The sequence below is a fragment of the Microcaecilia unicolor genome, chromosome 6 (genome assembly GCF_901765095.1).
Source record: "Microcaecilia unicolor chromosome 6, aMicUni1.1, whole genome shotgun sequence".
NCBI classification, from domain to species: Eukaryota; Metazoa; Chordata; class Amphibia; order Gymnophiona; family Siphonopidae; genus Microcaecilia; species Microcaecilia unicolor.
The window spans coordinates 337,096,537-337,116,943 of record NC_044036.1 but is presented as its reverse complement, the minus strand read 5'-3'; the positions used below and the strand labels follow the sequence as shown (position 1 = coordinate 337,116,943).

The 20,407-nt window shown below is 47.5% G+C and overlaps 1 protein-coding gene across 1 annotated transcript in view; it reads left to right on the top strand.

Moving 5' to 3' along the window:
* The window catches only part of LOC115472577 (zinc transporter ZIP11-like), a 179,807-nt gene that overhangs the window by 8,069 nt on the left and 151,331 nt on the right, over window positions 1-20,407 (top strand). The window contains exon 3 of the mRNA XM_030206871.1: window positions 6,837-6,875. Within this exon, the coding sequence (XP_030062731.1) occupies window positions 6,837-6,875 (39 nt within the window). The remainder of the gene's footprint in view (window positions 1-6,836; window positions 6,876-20,407) is intronic.

The window sequence follows — 20,407 nt, the reverse complement described above, 5'->3', positions numbered from 1 at the left end:
ATGTCAGATTCAGAAACAGAACGAAGCCTTGCGTCGGAAGAAGAGGACCTCGGCTGGCGGGGGTTGGGGTCCCCCGCCAGCAAAGGTAGGGGAGTGCGGGTTGTCGGCGGGAGGGGGGGTTGAGAGGATCGTCGGCACGGGGGCCCAGGCCCCCGTGGCCCCACGTAGCTAAGCCACTGCCTTCTACTATTAAAGAACTTGTTTTATTCCTTATTTTTCGTCTACTCCTCTATTTCCCCTTGTAACGGATCCAGTTTCTCCACTTTTGTGGTGGTTTTTTTTGTCATGAGCAAACGGCACGGTGCCAAATTAATATCACTTGTTTAGCACGTATTAATTGCTGCATTAAACACCTAATGGGGCATGGAATAGACTGGGACTGTGCCCTGTGGTTGCTGTAGGGCAGTGGGTCCCAAACCTGTCTTGTGGGAACCCCAGCCAGTCAGGATTTCAGGATATCTGTCCTTGGACCCCTTCTCTTCTCAATCTACACCTCTTCCCTAGGCTCACTGATCTCATCTCATGGTTTTCAGTATCATCTTTATGCTGATGACACCCAGCTGTATCTCTCCACACCAGACATCACCGCGGAGACCCAGGCAAAGGTATCGGCCTGCTTATCCGACATTGCTGCATGGATGTCCAACCGCCACCTGAAACTGAACATGGCCAAGACCGAGCTCCTCGTCTTTCCACCTAAACCCACTTCTCCTCTTCCTCCACTCTCTATCTCAGTTGATAACACCCTCATCCTCCCTGTCCCATCTGCCCGCAACCTCGGAGTCATCTTCGACTCCTCCCTCTCCTTCTCTGCGCATATCCAACAGACTGCCAAGACCTGTCGCTTCTTCCTCTTCAACGTCAGCAAAATTCGCCCTTTCCTGTCTGAGCACACCACACGAACTCTCGTCCATGCTCTCATTACCTCTCGCCTTGACAACTGCAACTTACTCCTCACTGGCCTCCCACTCAGCCATCTATCCCCCCTTCAATCCGTTCAGAACGCTGCCGCACGTCTTATATTCCGCCAGAACCGATATACTCATATCAACCCTCTCCTCAGGTCACTTCACTGGCTTCCGATCAGATACCACATTCAGTTCAAGCTTCTCCTCCTTACTTACAAATGCACCCGGTCTGCAGCTCCTCACTACCTCTCTACCCTCATCTCCCCCTAAGTTCCCGCCCGTAACCTCCGCTCACAGGACAAATCCCTCCTTTCAGTACCCTTCTCCACCACTGCCAACTCCAGGCTCCGCTCATTCTGCCTGCCTCACCCTAAGCCTGGAACACTCTTCCTCAACCCCTATGCCAAGCCCCCTCCCTACCCATCTTCAAATCTCTGCTTAAAACTCACCTCTGCAATGCTGCCTTCGGCACCTAACCTTTCGAGAAATATAGTATTCCCTATCAGACGGACTCCACACTTGTCTTTAGATTGCTTAGATTGTCTTTAGATTGTACACCTGTCTTTTAGATTGTAAGCTCCTTGAGCAGGGACTGTTCTTCCATGTTAAATTGTACAGCGCTGCGTAACCCTAGTAGCGCTTTAGAAATGTTAAGTAGTAGTAGATATCCACAACCCATCCGATGGACTTAAATGCACTGCCTCCTTGTATGCCGGTCTATCTCATGCATATTCATTGCCTCCCACTCTATTATGACCTAAACAGCATTTATCAAAGTTAATACTTAATATTAAAACAACTTACTTAATAGAGTGGGAGGTAATTGGAATTGACCGATAATTAAGAAATTTAACTCGTAATAGTTGAGTATGCATATTCATTGTGGATATCCTGAAAACCTGACTGGCAGGGGTTCCCTGAAGGCAGGTTTGGGACCCACTGCCCTACACTAACCACAGGGCACCTCCGATGTAGGGGTTGTTAGGTGTGTTTAACTGCTTTTTTTTCCCCCTAAGAAATCTTCTCTCACAGAGAGTCCTTTGTAGTCTGTGTATTTATTCCTCAAAACTGACGTAGGACTCGCACTGAGTACAGCCATCCTGACACAGCCTTTTTGGGCTGGAAATGAGGTTTTTTTTTTCATGTTTCTGTAGGTTTGGACTGTGCTTGATAGATTCCTGTGTTTACTTGTAGGGTTGTGTTAAGGTGCGATGTCTTGAACGGTGCTGGATTTTAAGTAAGCATTTCTGCACAGAAAAAGGGGGTAGACTAAGTCATGGTATGACCTCTCAAGGTGAAAGCAAAATAGTTTGAAAGCATGGGGTAGAGGCTATGAAATCCCTCTTCTGTTCCTTCCATGTGGTATTAGTTACACCCCAGCTACCTGAGGGGAAACTTCTAGAATTGGCTTTTGCCAGAAGGCAGGTGAATAGAGGTAACGTGTCATAACTTTTTCCTGTACCCACCGTCATCAGCCTGCTACCCATGAAAGAAGTGCAGTGGTGGAGGTACCTGTACCCGGGTTCCTCGTTCTCAGTGCTCCAGAAAACCTCTGGAAGACTCTGGTTTGATTAGTGCAAGCGTGAGACTTGCGAGCAGTAGATGTCACCCACCCATGGTGGTTGTTCATTTACCTCTCATAAGTCTTAATGTTGAGTTGACCCAAAAGCAGCTGAGGCTGAATGATCGACCAGGAAAACCTAGGAGAGAACATAGTGGGATTCCCCCCAACCCCCCCCCCCCTAGGTTTTCTCTCTTAGGGCTAGATGCACTAAAATAAACGAGCCAGTAACGTGGGCTTTAAACTGGTTCTAGCCAGTTTAACGTGCAAGTAGTAAACCAAGACATGCACAAAAGGGCAACGAAAGCGGAATGCAGATGAGCAAATTAGTATTATCCTATATAATAATTTGCACCTCCAACATTCCATGTCTGGCTGCCTGGCTTTGTAACATCTCCTGGCTGCCTGGGCTCGTAACATCTCCTGATGTCAGCTAGCCTCCAGCATTCCATTCCCCCTCACTGTCCAGCCCTTGCGTCAAGATGTAATGACATCAGAGGGCGGAACAGTGAGAGGGAAGGGAACGCTGGAGGCGAGCTGATGTCAGGAGGGATGTTACGAACGGAAGCCAGAGCCAGCCAGCCAGAGAACGTTCAGGTACAAATCGAGGGGAGGAGAGAATCGTGGGACATTGAAGAGAGGGAGGAAGAGGGGAAGGCAGGGTAGAGGAGAATTGACGGACATGGATGGGATGGGAGGACAGCAGAGGAGAGAATCGCGGGACATGGACAGGGGGGCAGGGAAGAGGAGAATCGCTGGACATGGAGGGGAGGGCAGGGAAGAATTGATGGACATGGAGGGGAGGGCAGGGGAGAGAGAAAAAAAAGCTTACATGACAGCCTTCCTAGGGCCCGTTTCATTGGTGCGGAAATGGCATAATTCATATTACAATGAGATGCACTATCGTTTTCCGATCTCCTCACTGTGGAAAACCTAAAGCGAGGTCTGCACCTCTGGTTGGGGCTGCTGTAAGGGAATCGGAAGGGAAAAAAAATGTATCACAGAGACGGGAGAGGCATGCTACATTACGTTCTCCAGAAATACAACTCCCACGTAATCAGCTGCGTTCTAAAACCTACGGAGAGCACTTTCAAAATCTTTTTCTTGAATGGATTTGTTGTGATCGGGACAAAGGCTTGACTGTGATCCTGTTGCCGGGGGGTTCGGCTGGTGCTGCGCAGAAGGGCTCAGAGCCAACCCTAACGCGGATTTCAAGTTAGGTTTTATTAAAAGGAGAAAAGTGGAGTTCAGAGGACAAGGGGAAGGAGCAATCGGGAACTGCTGGGGAGATTCTGGAGTCCTTGCTGCTTTGTGTTATCGTATCTGTCCCTTCCTCTGGTCTAGGGTTACCATATGGCTCCAGAAAAAGGAGGACAGATTGGAAAGCAATGGAAGTAAAACCCGGCTGGCTCAATCCGTCCTCCTGTTTCTGGAGCCATATGGTAACCCTACTCTGGTCCATGGATGAAAAGCCAATCACAGCGCGTTTAGCTGACACCAGTGACAGCTAAACGCGCTGCGATTGGCTGAGAGAGACCTGGAGGAGGGGCATCGGATGTGCTGCTAACACCCCGAAGAGGAGAAATTTTAAAGAAATCGCCCACGTGCGCTGGATCAGCCCGAGGCTCTGGGACAGGAGCAAAAAGAAGGTGGGAGAAGAGAGTTTGAAATCTTCGCAAGCAGGAAGACGGCGGACTGGAGCTGAAAGTGGGGAGTGGGAAACTCGGTGGATTCTCCTGTTTATTTGCAATCCCTGTTGTTTTGGAGTGAGGGACAGAATTCTGGGCAAACGCCGGAGAAAAGTCCGGGCACCAGCAGCGAAAGTTCCAAGGGCTCTGGGAAAAAATGCAAAACCATGTGCATATTTGTAGTCCGGAATGGCAATCACCATTACGGCAAATGTAAGCCACATTGAGCCTGCAAATAGGTGGGAAAATGTGGGATACAAATGCTACAAATAAATAAATAAATAATGAAATCTTGTAAACCCTCTTTGTGTGAAAGTCTGCAACTATTATGGGGACGACTTGTTTTTTTGAGCGAAGGACGTCCGTAAAGGACATTCTTTGCATGCGCAGAGCAGTGGCGTAGCCAAGGGTGGGCCTAGGCCCACTCACTTTGGACTCAGGCCCACCCAGTAGCAGCGCATCTATGATATGGTTGGCAGGGATTCCGAAGCCCCACTAGCTGAAAACTCCCGACAACTGTCCCTCCTGCATACCTTGTAAATAGCAGATCTTCACCTGCAGCGACTGATACATACTGCTCACACCGGCCCCATTGCCTTCCCTCTGAAGTATTCCCGCCTATGCGGAAACAGGAAGTTGAAGCAGTGGGATGGCTGTAGGGCCAACATGATCAGTGTGTATTAGTTGCTTCTCACTGCCAGTGAAAATCTGCTATTTAAAAGGTATGCGGGAGAGGGGGGATGTTTGAGACCATATGGCATGCAGGTGAGAGAAGGAGAGACCAAGTCACCTGTAGGACATGGCGGGGTTCTTCTGCCCACCCATCTTGGGCTCAGGCCCACCCAAAATTGGGTGTCTGGCTACGCTTCTGGCGCAGAGCAGCCAGCATAACGCTTGGCTACTCTGCGCATGCTCAGCTGGCCGACTGGCTTGGAAGGAAATCCCATGCAAATGAGCTAGCAGCGACCAGCTCATTTGCATGCGATTTCCTTGATGCATGCCCATTTCTTACCGATTTGCTAAGGAATCGGTAAGGGAAGGGCTTTAACGATTTTTTTTTGGTGCATCTACCCCTTAGGAGCTCAGCAGGACGAAAGGCACATGAATTAAGTCATTTCCAGCTGTTTGTGATCACTGTTCCTGTGGACAAATGATGTACCAGTATCGCTAACCAACGATTTATTGGCCCCCAGCTATGTGATTTTTTTTTTTTTTTTGGGGTAATGCTCAGCCGAAGTAACCGGTGGATGGATAAAACTACCTCCGTAGCTGGGGCTGCTGTCTTTGGGAGTTATCTGAACTCATACTTAAAATTCTTACGTCCGATTGTGACCAGAAAAGACTTTTCTCAGAGAGCAGGTGGGCGCTGGTACCTTTCTAAGGGCAGGCGTGGAAGATGCAGGGTAGCTTCAAGGTCCTGGTTGTCATCTCTGCAGGTTTCAAGTGAAGGAATGATGCCTGTTAAGTATGCAGACACTTGTGCAGCCGCGTTCTCATTTGCAGAACCTGTGTTGTGGAACGGGGCTGCCTGGGTATCAGAGACTGTGTGGAACAGTTTAGGAAAGAACTGAAAACGCATTTTTTTTTTTTTTTTTGTTAAGATCTGGGGTTAAGCCTGTCCCTTTTAGAGGTTCTGGACTGGTGATGAACTGTCATGTTTTTTTTTTTTAATTATTTTGTATGTTTTATTAAAACTCCACTTAGTTGTAAGTGGATTAGATATGTTTAAATAAATATTTATGTATTTATTTGCTACATTTGTACCCCACATTTTCCCACTTATTTGCAGGCTCAATGTGGCTTACATTATATTGCAAAAGATATAGTTATGAACAGAGTAAGAGGTTTGTTCTAAATGAACATATTACTATGTAAGAATTAAGGAAGATACGTCTGTGGAATCATTATATATAAATGGCGAGTGTCGTACTCACTCGCAAATGCGCAGTAGAGACCCTCTGCCCCGCCCCCGCGTCAATCAATATATATAAATGGCGAGTGTCGTACTCACTTGCAAATGCGCAGTAGAGACCCTCTCTGCCCCGCCCCCGGGTCAATACGTGATGACGGGGGCGGAACAGAGAGGGTCTCTACTGCGCATTTGCGAGGGACACCGCCATCGCTAACGCTCCCCCCACCCGGAGTCGCCGCCGTCACCCACCTTCCACCCGGTCAGGCCCTCGCTCCGCTATTGAAACAGCGAGGGCACGCAGCACACAGCTCTGCTGCTGAGCTGCCGTCGGCCTTCCTTCTTCTCTGCCTGTGTCCCGGCCTTGACGACGTTATGTCACACGAGGGCGGGACACAGGCAGAGAAGAAGAAGGAAGGCCACGGCAGCTCAGCAGCAGAGCTGTGTGCTGCGTGCCCTCGCTGTTTCAATAGCGGAGCGAGGGCTCGACCGGGTGGAAGGTGGGTGGCGACGGCTCCAGGGGGGGGTGAACTCGGAGGGGGAGCGGCAGTGGCGAACTCAGCGGCGGGGGGGGGGGGGGGGGGCTTTCAACCCCCCCCCCCCCCTTTCCTATACTAGCCCGTGTGTTTTCAGTAATTTCCTGAAGTTTGTTAAGTTATGTGTTATTTTTATAGTGTTTGGTAGTTTGTGGACTCTTCCCCTCTCTGTGTTGTACCCCATTGTGGACGCTGCATGTGACGTGAGCCTAATCTCTTTGCTTTGATTTACAGAGGTGGATCCTGGATGGGAGTCTTGGTTTTGCTGCAGGGGTAAGTACTATGCACCTTGTGGGGGGCGGGGCAGGTGGGACAGTAATTTACTTTGTGTGTTACTGAAGACATCATCCCGTACTGGAATTTGTAGAATTAAATGCGAAGGAATATCGTCTAGGCCTGTCTCTAGTTGTCTGTTTATCCAGTGGTTGTTGTGCCAAGGACGATGCACGATGTAGCTTTCAGAGAACAGAACGAGTCCCGCATTTCGTTTTTTTTTTTTTATATATTTTTTATTGTTCCATGGATACAGGTACAGTCATCAAAGGCAATGACAATGCAAAAACACAACATAATCTAACAGCTTTCAACAACAATCTACCGATCTCCATGGTTTTATTCTTTCAGTGCTGTCCCTCCCTCTACCTTCTACCCACCCCCCTTTCCCCCCCACCCACCCCCCCTCTACTGCTTGTCACTGAATCAATAGTGCGATTTACACAGCTTGACCATACTTTTATGCAGTTGACCCCGCCCCATAACAGGTTGACCAGCTGGTGTCAATTGATTAGGGAGCAATTGAGGACACCCCACTTAACCACGTTAGCACGGAGTAAAGATATTGCAGAAGAGGTATCGGTGGAGAGATTGAGTGCAATATTCCGAGACCTGCGAAGGCTCACTCCGAATGCGTCATTGCAGGATATACAATACAAAGTTCTATACAGGATACGTATCACTAAGGTTAAGGGGAAAACCTTGGGGATGTGGGACAATGACACCTGTGATAAGTGTGGAGGGGCGGCGGGCACTTTCTTACACTCTTTCATGGAATGCCCAACCTTGCAGGAGTTGTGGTCTGGGGCACTAGAAACCATGGAAGGGCTATTACAGAGATCAGTGGAGTGGTCTTATTCAGTCACGTTAATGGGGTGTGGACAGGCTCTCAGGGAACAAGGGTCGAGTCCCGCATTTCTAGCAGTGGGCAGCGTGTCAAAGTGTGTCAGCACTTCCAAAGCCACTTCCGCAGGGGTGAACAACCTCGGTCCTCGAGGGCCACAACCCAGTTTGGGTTTTCAAGATTTCCCCAGTGAATACGCATGAGATCTATTTACATGCACTGCCTCCATGGTATGCAAGTAGATCTCATGCATATTCATTAGGGGAATCCCGAGAACCCCCCCCCCCCCCCTCCACCCGACTGGGTTGTGGCCCTCGAGGTCCGAGGTTGCCCACCCTTGAGCTCATGGGTTCCTCTCCTCTGGAACCCATTTCTAAACCAGATGAGAAGGAGCAAAACGAAAATCTTTATTAAAAGAAGAAAAGCTGGATTCCAGAGGACTAATTAACATTAACAGTTTTGTAAAAGCCTTTTGCATTTCCCTCTCTGAATTAATACCATCTGCTGGTTCTCTGATTGTCGGAGCCTGGCAAGAGATCCTTCTGCTTCTGGCAGCTTTCAAAATGCTGAATATTTTAACACAGAACCTCCCGCCTCTCCTAGACTAAGCACGTTCCGGCGGAGTTGGGTGGTGAGCAGAGCGGGAATGGTGCCAAAACCAGTATCATAAATCCAGATACCCCTGCTTCCAGATCTTTAAGGGGGTAACTTTAGAAGACATTTCTGTGGAGACGACAGCATGGAAATATGTGTTTCTCAGATTGTCTGGGGGGTGGAGCAGCCATCTTGTAGACGCATAAGTTTCTCTGACTTGAGCAGAGGTATTCCAGGGGGCGGAGCTTGTACTTGTGGGCAAATGTTATAAGCTGGTTATTTAAGCATATAAAATTAAAATGGGAAGGTTGTGTATCTTTGTGCAGGAGCTTTTTTGGGGGAGGGGGTCGAGGGGAGATGATTTCCTTTTCTGTCACATAAGTTGGGTGGCCTGTTATTTATTTAGAGGGTCCTTTTACTAAGCTGCAGCAAAAATGTGGGCTTAGCGCACCCCAGGGGCGTATCTGCGTGGGGCCACAGGGGCCTGGGCCCGCGCAGATTTTGCCCTGGACCCCCCTACGGCCGTCAACCCGCCTACCGCCGTCACCTACCCCCGCCGAGGTCCGCTTCCTCCGGTCCGGTGCCTTTAAAAATGTTACTTCAGCCTGCGGGGGACCCCCAACCCCTGCCAGCCCAGCCGAGGTCTTGTTTTAAGTTCTTCTTCCTCGTGCTGTTGAAAACTACCTGCCTGCATCCCTTCCAGTTTTGGACTGAGTCTGACGTCGCAGCACGTTCACGTCCTGTACGTACAGCGTGCTGCGACGTCAGTCCGAAACTGGAAGGGATGCAGGCAGGCAGTTTTCAATAGCACGAGGATGGAAAAACTTCTTAAAACAAGACCTCGGCTGGGCTGGCGGGGGTTGGGGGTCCCCCGCCAGCTGAAGTAACATTTTTAAAGGCACCGGACCGGAGGAAGCGGACCTCGGCGGGGGGCGGTGGCCGGGGGGAGGGCTATAATGTGTCCCCTCACTCTAGCCCCTGCCCCTCCTACCGTTGAACCTCAGATACGCCCATGGCGCACCCTGCACACTAAGGCCATTTTTACCGCAACCCTAAAATGGGCGATTTTTTTTTTTCTTTTCTTTTTGTCTTTATAACAGAACATAACATACATAAGAACGTAAGCGTGGCCATACTGGGACAGACTAAAGGTCCATTAAGTCCAGTATCCAGTTTCCAACAGTGGCCAATCCAGGTTACAAGTACCTTGTAGGATCCCAAAACTGTACAATACATTTTATGCTGCTTATCCTAGAAATACACATCCATTTGTTATAATACAAACTCAAATTTGATCTGAGGGGAAAGAAACAGGGGCTTTCAATCGGCTTTGTGTACCCTATATTGGGTATACGGTTTGCCCAGTGGTGTCCTTGTTTAATCATTGACTGATCCCCCTCCTACCAAATTTAATGTTTTTAATTTTTAAATGTTTCTTTATCCCCCCAAAAAGTGCTTGGTGTGCATATTGCAATCACCCCCAGTGTGCAGAAATTGCTTTCTATGCAGTTTACTCAAAAAAGACAAAGCTCTCTTCTGTGTAATGCAACTTATGGTGACAATTAAGTTGAAGCAATCAAAAAAAAAAAAAAAAAACCCAGCCAGACTTATCTGGATTGTCTCAGTCTGTTATCAGTCAACGGGACCCCGACAGGTACCCGTTTCGCGGAACGCTTTTTCAAGGGGGCACAGCTGGTCCTGTCTGTTGCACTGTGGATGAATAAGAAGTCATCAGCAATCTCAGGATTCAGTCTAGCTCTCCTGTCTTCCACAGTCCTTCTTAGAAGATGTGCTGGTAGCAGGATGTACAGGATCCCCCCATGCAAATTTTGCTAGTTCTGGCCAGCATGCTTGCTTGTTTTTCCCCAAAAAATCAAAATATTGTCCGCATCTCTCGAACATAAATAACAGTCCAGTTCATTAACAGGCTTTAAAGTAGAAAGTGACACAGGGACAAAGTTTGTCCCCGTGCCCGCTGTTACCCCGGGTCCCCATCCCCGTGTCATTTTCTATTGTGGACGGTGCTGCAGGCTGCAAGACCCTGAGGGAATGTGACAGTTTAGGGGGTGAAGAACTTTTGTGCGTAAAAGAGGGGCAGGACTTGGGTGTGATGTATTTTTTTTTTAAGTTATCTTTATTAGCATCAGAACCAAGCATGCTGGAATGCTTTGATGGATAACTAGGCGAATAACGGGGGGCTGGCTGGCTGAGCTTGTTTGTTTGTATGATGATAACCAGCTGTAACAATGTATTGAATATTGATTATTGTATTGTACATGAAATTGTAGGGTGTGATGTATTTTGATGATCTTAAGGTGGCCAAACGCTGATGGTGAAAGCTAACAGGATGCTGGGGTGCAGAGCAGTTTACAAATAAAGAAAAGAGCACGTAGAGCTCCAGCCCCATCAGACGCAAGGAAGAGACTCATCCCCCAAACCAGGGGCGTAATTACTATAGGGCCACGGGGGCCTGGGCCCCCATAGATTTGGCCCTGGACCCCCCTGCCGACGACCCTCTCAACCCCCCTCCCGCAGCCAACCCGCCATCGCCGTCTGCTACCTTTGCTGGCGGGGGACCCCAACCCCCGCCAGCCGAAGTCTTCTTCCTTCGTTTTGTTTCTGAGTCTGACGTCCTGCACGTACAACGTGCAGAACGTCAGACTCGGAAACAGAACGAAGGAAGAAGAGGACCTCGGCTGGCGGGGGTTTGGGGTCCCCTGCCAGCAAAGGTAGGCGATGGCAGGCGGGCGTCGAGAGGGTCGTCGTCGGGGGGGGGGGGGGGGTCAAAGTTGTTGGTGGTGGTGCTGGCGGCAGCGGAGGGTGGCGGTAATGTCGGGGTGTGGCAGCGCCGGGTGGGGGGGGCTAAAATGTGCCCCCTCACCTCGGGCTCTGGACCCCCACCTCCCGCCGAAGTCTGGCTACGCCCCTGCCCCAAACACAGCACTGGTACAGATTTGCTTAATAGTGTCTGGTAATAATTTCCAGTTCCTTTGGCCCAGGGTATTTAAGAATTTGTAAAAGTTGCATTATGTTTTTGTGTAGGGGTTATTTTTAATATCCCTTAAGAGGTGTAAGATTGGTTGAAAAATACATAACCTGGAATTTATCACAAGACACCAGATAGGATTTTCTTGTTCACTTTAATACACAGATCAGACAGCTTATTTAGTGTCATCTTGATAAAATAACCGTTAACATTACTTGCTGATGTCACATAGTTCATGGCAGAGCTGGGATTAGGTTCGACATGGGAGGAGGAGACTGTCCATGTGTTTCGGCTGCGGCTGTCACTGGAATATTGACTTTGCTGCTGTAGATTTCTGCAGGCAGGTGTATGTGGCTTTAGGGATCCTGATATTGGAAAGTTAAGCCCCTGACCCAGCCTCTGGGAGGCGAAACGTGGCCACATCGGTCATCTGATTTTAATAAAGCTGTGTCTGCTTTTTTTTTAATTTTTGGTCTGTTGTGTTGGTCAGAGGACTGTTTGCATGTGGATCTAAGCCTCTGTTGTCTGTGCTGTTCACTGGCAGGATGCCTTCTCTTCCCCCACCCCCTGCCCCCCCAGTCAATAAGAGCTGCCAGGATAACTGCAGACGGACTATGGGTTACTGTGATTAGACAGGGTAGAAGATGTGTGCGTGCGAGGTGAACACACATTCCTGCACCTGGAGGTCGTGCTAGCCCCGAAGCAGAGATCTATTAATGCTTCTACAAAACATCATTATTCAAAACCATACCCTGCTTCTACAAAATTGAAGTTAAATTGATATCTCTGAGTTTCTTTTCATTTAGAAGGATTTTTACTAGAGAGAGATGTTTGGCACAACAGCAGATGGTAATCCTGATATAAATGTGTTTCTTTATTAGATCTGACAGCCCTGGGACTCTCTCGGGGAGTTTGTCTTGTGTTGCTTTTTAATACTTATAAGGGTACGGTGAGAAGTCGGTTTCATGCCTTGGACCGCTGGCTCGTGGGCGGGGTATCTGCACTCCTGATGCATCTTTAATTTCATGATCCAGCAGGGCAGTTCTTCCTGTCCTGTACAACAGTCATTTTTGCCTCGGCTGAAGTAAAGTAGTGGAGGAGTGGCCTAGTGGTTAGGGTGGTGGACTTTGGTCCTGGGGAACAGAGGAACTGTGTCCGATTCCCACTTCAGGCACAGGCAGCTCCTTGTGACTCTGGGCAAGTCACTTAACCTTCCATTGCGCCATGTAAGCCACATTGAGCCTGCCATGAGTAGGAAAGCGCGGGGTACAAATGTAACAAAAATCAAATAGATACTATTGGAGATTCTACATGGAATGTTGCTACTATTGGAGATTCTACATGGAATGTTGCTACTATTGGAGATTCTACATGGAATGTTGCTATTCCACTAGCAACATTCCATGTAGAAGGCTGCATGTCAGACTCACAGAAGCAGAAGCCTGCGCGGCCACATTGGTGATCTGCAAGGGCTGACTTCTAGTGGAATAGCAACATTCCATGTAGAATCTCAAATAGTAGCAACAGTGGAGGAGTTTCCTAGTGGTTAGGGTGGTGGACTTTGTTCCTGAGGAACTGAGTTTGATTCCCACTTCAGGCACAGGCAGCTCCTTGTGACTCTGGGCAAGTCACTTAACCCTCCATTGCCCCAGGTAAGCCACATTGAGCCTGCCATGAGCGGGAAAGCACGGGGTACAAATGTAACAAAAATAAAATAGATACTATTGGAGATTCTACATGGAATGTTGCTATTCCACTAGCAACAACATTCCATGTAGAAGGCTGCGCAGGCTTCTGTTTCTGTGAGTCTGACGTCCTGCACGTACGTGCAGGACGTCAGACTCACAGAAGCAGAAGCCTGCGCGGCCACATTGGTGATCTGCAAGGGCCGACTTCTAGTGGAATAGCAACATTCCATGTAGAATCTCAAATAGTAGCAACAGTGGAGGAGTGGCCTAGTGGTTAGGGTGGTGGACTTTGATCCTTGAGGAACTGAGTTCAATTCCCACTTCAGGCACAGGCAACTCCTTGTGACTCTGGGCAAGTCACTTAACCCTCCATTGCCCCATGTAAGCCGCATTGAGCCTGCCATGAGCGGGAAAGTACGGGGTACAAATGTAACAAAAATTAAAAAATTAAAATTAAAAGTCTGTTGTTTTTTTTCAAAATAAAAAAAACTTGAATTGTAAATCCGGTTAGCCAGGGACAGCAGGGCAAGGTGTGATTTGGTTGTCATGTCAGCACTTAGGAGCTGTGGGTTTTTTTGTTACATGCTAATCACACAGATAGAATTCTGAGCACTTCCATGAGGTTCCAGCACAAGGCTCGCTGGAGCCCGACTTGTTCATCTTTTTGGGCGGGGGGATGCAGTTATGCGCATAAATGACATTATACTATCATTTACTTGCATGTTGCAGTAATTCAGGCACGAGCACTTGTACAGGGTCGGTGACTGGTTAGGCTTCGAAATATTGGCGCCATGTTCTTGAATTAGTCCTCGATACCCAGCAGTTCAAGGTGCTGCTCTGTCGCTGTTGTCCTCCTGATTTGAAGGCAGCACATCCAGACCATATGGTCTGATCCTTTCTGCCCATCTAGGCCATCTACTACCCCTGCCGCTCCCTAACAGATCCTACGTACTTGTACCAAGCTGTCTTGAGTTCAGATACTGCTTTCGTCTCCACCACTTCCACTGGGAGGCCATTCCACGAATTCACATCCCTTTCCAGGAAGGAGTATTTCCTCGGGTTACTTCTGAGTCTGTCCCCCTTCTGCGTTCGTCCTATGCACCCTTATTCCAGAGCTTCCTTTCAGTTCAAAGAGACATTCTTTCTGTGCATTTATGCCATGATGGTCTCTGACATATCTCCTTCCAAAGTATACATATTGAGATCTTTAAGTCTGTCCCCATTCGCTTTATGATGAAGACCACTGACCATATTAGTAGCCGCCATCTGGACTGACTCTGTCCTGTTTATATCCCGTTGGGGCATAGAGAGCAGTGCTAGAAGCAGCATAGAGAGGGTTCATTGCTGCATTGGAATTAAAGAGGTAGCTTGTGGGGAGTACTGGAAACTGCTTAGCGCCTGATAAAATCTGGGACCTGACAAGTAGTGGAATTTATGGATTCTTAATTAGTAAAGGTTTGTGGGATGCATTATTGTGTTGAACATGACAGGGAGTGACTTGTTTAGGGTATATTATGACCTTATGGGGTTATTGGGACATTAGTACAGGGACTCATAATTCTATTTTGTTTTCTTAAATAGTTAGTATACACGGCGTTTCTGCCAAAGAAGCAGGGCCACTGAGAGCCGGAGCCGGGCCCGGTACAAGGCCGCCCCCGGGCCCCGCCTACCTGAGGTCGCCGCCCACCCGAGGTCGCCGGGCCCCCCTCCACCCACTATCGGACCGGGCCCTCGGAACTAACCTTACGCCTCCTTTCGCTTCGTAGCAAGCAGCGGCAGGGCAGACCTCTCCTCCTACCTTCCGTGCCCCACCCTCGCGGATGTTACGTCAGGCGAGGGCGGGACATGGAAGGAAGGAGTGGCCTGACCTGCTGCTGCTTGCTGCGAAGTGAAAGGAGGCTTAAGGTTAGATCTGGGAGTGATGGAGGGTGGGCCAGGCGGCGACAGAGGGTGGGCCAGGCGGCAGTGGTGCCGGGCCCCCCTGGAGGCCCGGGCCCCAGGACTTTTGTCCCCCCTGTCTCCCCCCCCCCCTCTCGGCGGCACTGCAAAGAAGATACTGAATCAGTTACACACACAGGGAGTCAGGGTCTTCCTTCTTTGATTTCTTTAAGAAGGTTAGTAGGTCTGAGAGCATCTTCAAAAAGAGATTCCAGTGAGGGGAACCGGAGACCGGATCAGCCGCTGAAAACTTAAGGTACCCACCGCAAGAAAGCGCACAAGCTGGTGAAGTTGTTTTGAATATTTTTTTTTTTTCCGAGTGCACACTCGGTTCATTTTTGGATACGAGTGACAACTTTTGGTGGTGTTTTAAATGGACATTAGGCCCGGACAGAGCATTATTCACGTGAGAAGCTGTAATAGCACCTTCCAGACAGAAAGGCAAAGGTTGTTTAAGCTTAGTTGATTGAAGACCCTCGTTGAGGTATAGCTGTTTAAGGGTCTGAAAAAGTTTAGTAATTCACACAACTGAATCTAGAAAAAGATTAAAAGACTAGTTTATAAACTACTTACCTGAAAAAATGGGATGTTTAGAATAATTTGTTTTTTTAATAAACGTTAAATTTTTTACATTTACCTTAATTTGACAAAGGCTCTAGTATTTTTTTTTTTTTTTTGTGGGGAAAACACTGTGACATTTTCAGGGCTTGTTCTTTCAAGTACGCATTAAATGACATCATAGTGGGGGTCTACAATAAGCAGCATAAAATGTATTGTACTGTTTTGGGATCTTGCCAGGTATTTATGACCTGGATTGGCCACTGTTGGAAACAGGATGCTGGGCTTGATGGACCTTCGGTCTGTCCCAGTATGGCAACACTTATGTACTTGGGATTCTGAATGGAATCTTGTTACTCTTTGGGGTTCTACATGGAATGTTGCTACACTTTGAAATTCTTCATGGAATCTTGTTATTCTTTAGAATTCTAGAATCTTGGTACTCTTTGGGGTTCTGCTTTGAATGCTGCTGCTTTTTGGGTTTCTGTCAGGTACTTGTGACCTGGATTGGCCACTGTTGGAACCAGGATGCTGGGCTTGATGGACCTTTGGTCTGTCCCAGTATGGCAACACTTATGTACTTCCAGCTATTTTCATGTCACCCCTCTCCTACGCCAGGAGCACTGGCCCCATTCGCCTACCGCATCACATATAGGATTCTGATTCTTACCTATGAGATTCATATTTCCGACCAACCACTGTACCTCTCTCATCTTTTGACTCTTGCTGTCTTCAGTCCTCCCAACAAAGTCTCTTAACCCTTCCTTTCGATCAGACTGATTATCATCTGTTCTAGGATCTTTAGAGCTTCTGGAACTTCCTCTCTTCGGTTAGAGCCTTCTGGAGCATCCTTTAAAGTTTCCCTAAAAACGGTCCTGTTTAAAGATGCCTTTTCCATCTAAATCTGCTTCGACACCATTCCGTTCTCCTTGTTCTAGGTCTCCCCTTCGTGTCCTCTAGGATCACAAGTCCACACAAGTCTATTTAATTACTTCAATTTCCCCTCCCTTGCAATTGTGTTCCCTCCTCTCCTTCTTTCTCTATCTCTTTCCTGTCGTGAGTTGTGGTTCTTTCCCTTTTAAATTTTATTACATTGTAAACCACTCGGATGTTATTTCCCAGGGCAGTATATCGAGCTTAAATAAACTTGGAAACTTCTCTGTGCTATATAGGGCTCTCTGTTGACACCTATATTGTGGAACATCTGTATCAGCTCTTTGGGGACTACATTAACATCATCATTGTTTTATGTCTGTTCATATGCAGATGAATTTTTATTTAGTCCCGCTAGACTCTGAAGGTGTTGCCATGGAACACTTAATTTACAAATTGTATAGAAAAAAAAAAACCACATAACTGGGCTTCACAGAATTTGCTGAAACTTAATGCTGCAAAAACTAAATTGTTGTATGTTTGTACTTGTCTTGCAAATGTTACAGTTCTTGGTTTTGGATTTTGCTCATACCTTTTTCAGTAGTAGCTCAAGGTGAGTTACGTTCAGGTACTCTGGATATTTCTCTGTCCCAGCAGGGCTCACAATCTAAGTTTGTACCTGAGGCAATGGAGGGTTAAGTGACTTGCCCAAGATCACAAGGAGCAGCAGTGGGATTTGAACCTGCCACCTCTGGATTGCAAGACCGGTGCTCTAACCACTAGGCCACTCCTCCACTCTTATCTTACACTTGCAACTGACAATGGAGAATCAAGTCAAAAGCTTGTGTAGCAGGATATTTTGTAAATTGTGATATCTCAGGGCAATGAAAGCATCTTTTTTTTTTTTTTTTTCTTCCCAGATCAATTTAGAATTTTGGTACAGGCGATTATTTTGCCCCAGATAGATTATTGTAGTTCATTATATGCTGGTCTTCACCAGACTCTTCAGGCTCAGCTGCAGCTGTTATAGAACTGTGCAGCTAGGCTGAATTTTTATTTTTTGTCGGAAGAAGTATGATCGTGTTACTTCATTGTCGAGGGATCTACGCGGGTTGCCTGTAAGGGCCAGAATTGATTTTTAAGATGGCCTTTCGAATACAAGGTCTTTCATGGATACTGCCCTTTGGATCGTCTACCTTTGTTAACCTTTTCAACCGTTCGTCAACCCGATCCAATTATTTGTTAAATTTGGGCTTTCCACCCGTTAATCGGATTCGCTTTAAACCTTTCCACGATAGCTGTTTGTTAGCTAAATTATGGAGCAGTATTCCTGTTCGAATTCAGAGCGTTTATTTGTATTATCAGTTTAGACGGTCTTTGAAAACTTTTACTGTTTTGAAACATATTTCTGAATATGTGGGTCTGTTGTTGGTATCTGGTTCTTAGTGTAAACCTGCGTTGATGCCAGTTGGATTAAGTGGGATGTGAGAGAGCTGGAAATGGAATGGAATGGCCAAGACGGAACTTATTGTGTTCCCACCCAAACCCACTTCTCCTCTCCCTTCACTCTCTATCTCAATTGATAACACCCTCATCGTCCCTGTCTCATCTGCCCGCAACCTTGGTGTCATCTTTGACTCCTCCCTCTCCTTTTCTGCGCATATCCAGCAGATAGCCAAGACCTGTCGCTTCTTCCTCTATAACATTAGCAAAATTCGCCCCCTCCTCTCTGAGCACACCACTCGAACTCTCATCCACTCTCTCATTACCTCTCGCCTTGACTACTGCAACCTACTCCTCACCGGCCTCCCACTTAGCCATCTATCCCCCCTTCAGTCCATCCAGAACTCGGCCGCACGTCTTATCTTCCGCCTCAACCGATATACTCATATCACCCCTCTCCTCAAGTCACTTCACTGGCTTCCGATCAGATACCGCATACAGTTCAAGCTTCTCCTACTCACCTACAAATGCACTCGATCTGCAGCCCTTCCTTATCTCTCTACTCTCATCTCCCCTTATGTCCCCACCCGTAACCTCCGCTCTCTTGACAAATCCCTCCTTTCAGTACCCTTCTCCACCACCGCCAACTCTGGGCTTTGCCCTTTCTACCTCGCTTCACCCCATGCTTGGAACAAACTCCCTGAGCCCATACGCCGGGCCCCCTCCCTACCCATCTTCAAATCATTGCTCAAATGTCGCCTTTGGCACCTAATCACTACACCTCCTCTCAGGAAATCTAAACTACCCCAACTTGACATTTCGTCCTTTAGATTGTAAGCTCTTCTGAGAAGGGACTGTCCTTATTTGTTAATTTGTACAGCGCTGCGTAACCCTAGTAGCGCTCTAGAAATGTTAAGTAGTAGTAGTAATTATTGTCCATGCTGAGTTCTGCCAACATGTTGATGAAATCACCTTAAGCCCAAAGGGTTGAACCAGCCCCAGCAGGACTGTTTCGAGAGCAGAGACATGGGGTGGGGTGGAGTCTCCCCTCTTATGTGATGGCTGATGGGGGGAAGTGAGGAATTTACCTTCCATGTACAGTAATGCCTGCATCAGTGCACTGTATAATGTGTTTCAGAGATTCATTCTTTCCAGTGGAACAGTCATCTGAGCAGAGGTATGGAATTTATTTATTTATTGCATTTGTACCCCATATTTTCCCACCTATTTGCAGGCTCAATGTGGCTTACTTAGTACCGTCAAAGGCGTTTGCCCAGTCGGTGGATAACAAATACAAAGTTGTATAGTGATCGTATGAGGTATAATTGGAGGGTCGGAATGGATGAAGATTGCGTGTTGTCCTGTTCGATCATAGTCATGCTGTGTTGGTAGGTGAAGAGGGTTACGTGGGGTCCTTGGGGTAGGCCTTTTCGAAGAGGTTGGCTTTTAGTGATTTCCTGATGCCCACCGGGCTCACCCGTTATAAGAGCCCTGGTTCTCAGTACCGTGCAGCCCCGACTGCTGATAACGGTGTCAGAGGTTCAGGATTTTTGTCAGAAATGGCATTTGCCTATTGTGGGGAGGTGCAGGCAAGTTGTTTTTTGGGGGAATTCATTCTCCAGCTACTCTTGAGGACAGCAGTGAAAAGGTTGTGCAGTCTGCGGTTGGAAAAAAAGTTCACTTAACCACCAAAGGCACCTTCCCGAAGGAAATGCGCCTGACCTGCGAAATTGGAAGCTGTAGTTTCACGTTGCATTTCAGAATTGGCCAAGGCCGTTTTTTTTTTTTTTTTTTTGCAGACCAGCGCTCGTAAAACTCAGTCCCTCAAAGGATAGGTGTCTGCTTTCCAGGTAGCAAAAGTTTTATTTAAGTTTCAAGTTTATTATTATTACTAGTAAAAAAAAAAGCCCGTTTCTGGAGCCAATGAAATGGGCGCTAGCAAGGCTTTCCTGTGGCCCCCCCCACCCGTCGTCGATGTTGGCGAATTGCTCCGCCTCCGCCCTCAACGTCATAACGTTTGACGCGAGGGTGGTGAATTGCTCCGCCTCCGCCCTCAACATCATAACGTTTGACGCGAGGGCGGGGCCCAGACACTGTGATTTTCGAGGCTTCAGAGCTTCGAACATACGAACCTTGGCTTCAGTGATGTCAGAAGCCAATAGAACGTTGAGGGTGAGTTTTATATATATAGATTATTTAATGCATTTGTATCCCACATTATCCCACCTCTTTGCAGGCTCAATGTGGCTTACAATACATCATGGATAGTGGAAATGAGAGGAGAATTGACATTTAGTGTTACGGAAGTAGTTTGGGTAGCATGGTAATGGAAAACAAGATAGTAACATGACATTAGGCATTCTTAACATTGCTAGATATGTGTGGGGATTTCACAAGTTTTGGTCTTTGTGGTATATCTTGTCGAAGAGATGGGTCTTCAGTTGTTTGCGGAAGTTGGTCAGTTCATAGGTCGCTTTTAGGTTCCGTATTACTCACTTAATTTACTGCTCAAGGGAGAAACCATCAGAGCGGTTTACAATTTCAAATATCAATAGAGAGAAGAAAAGAACTATAATAATTTAAAAACGGAAAGAGAGAAAATAAAAAA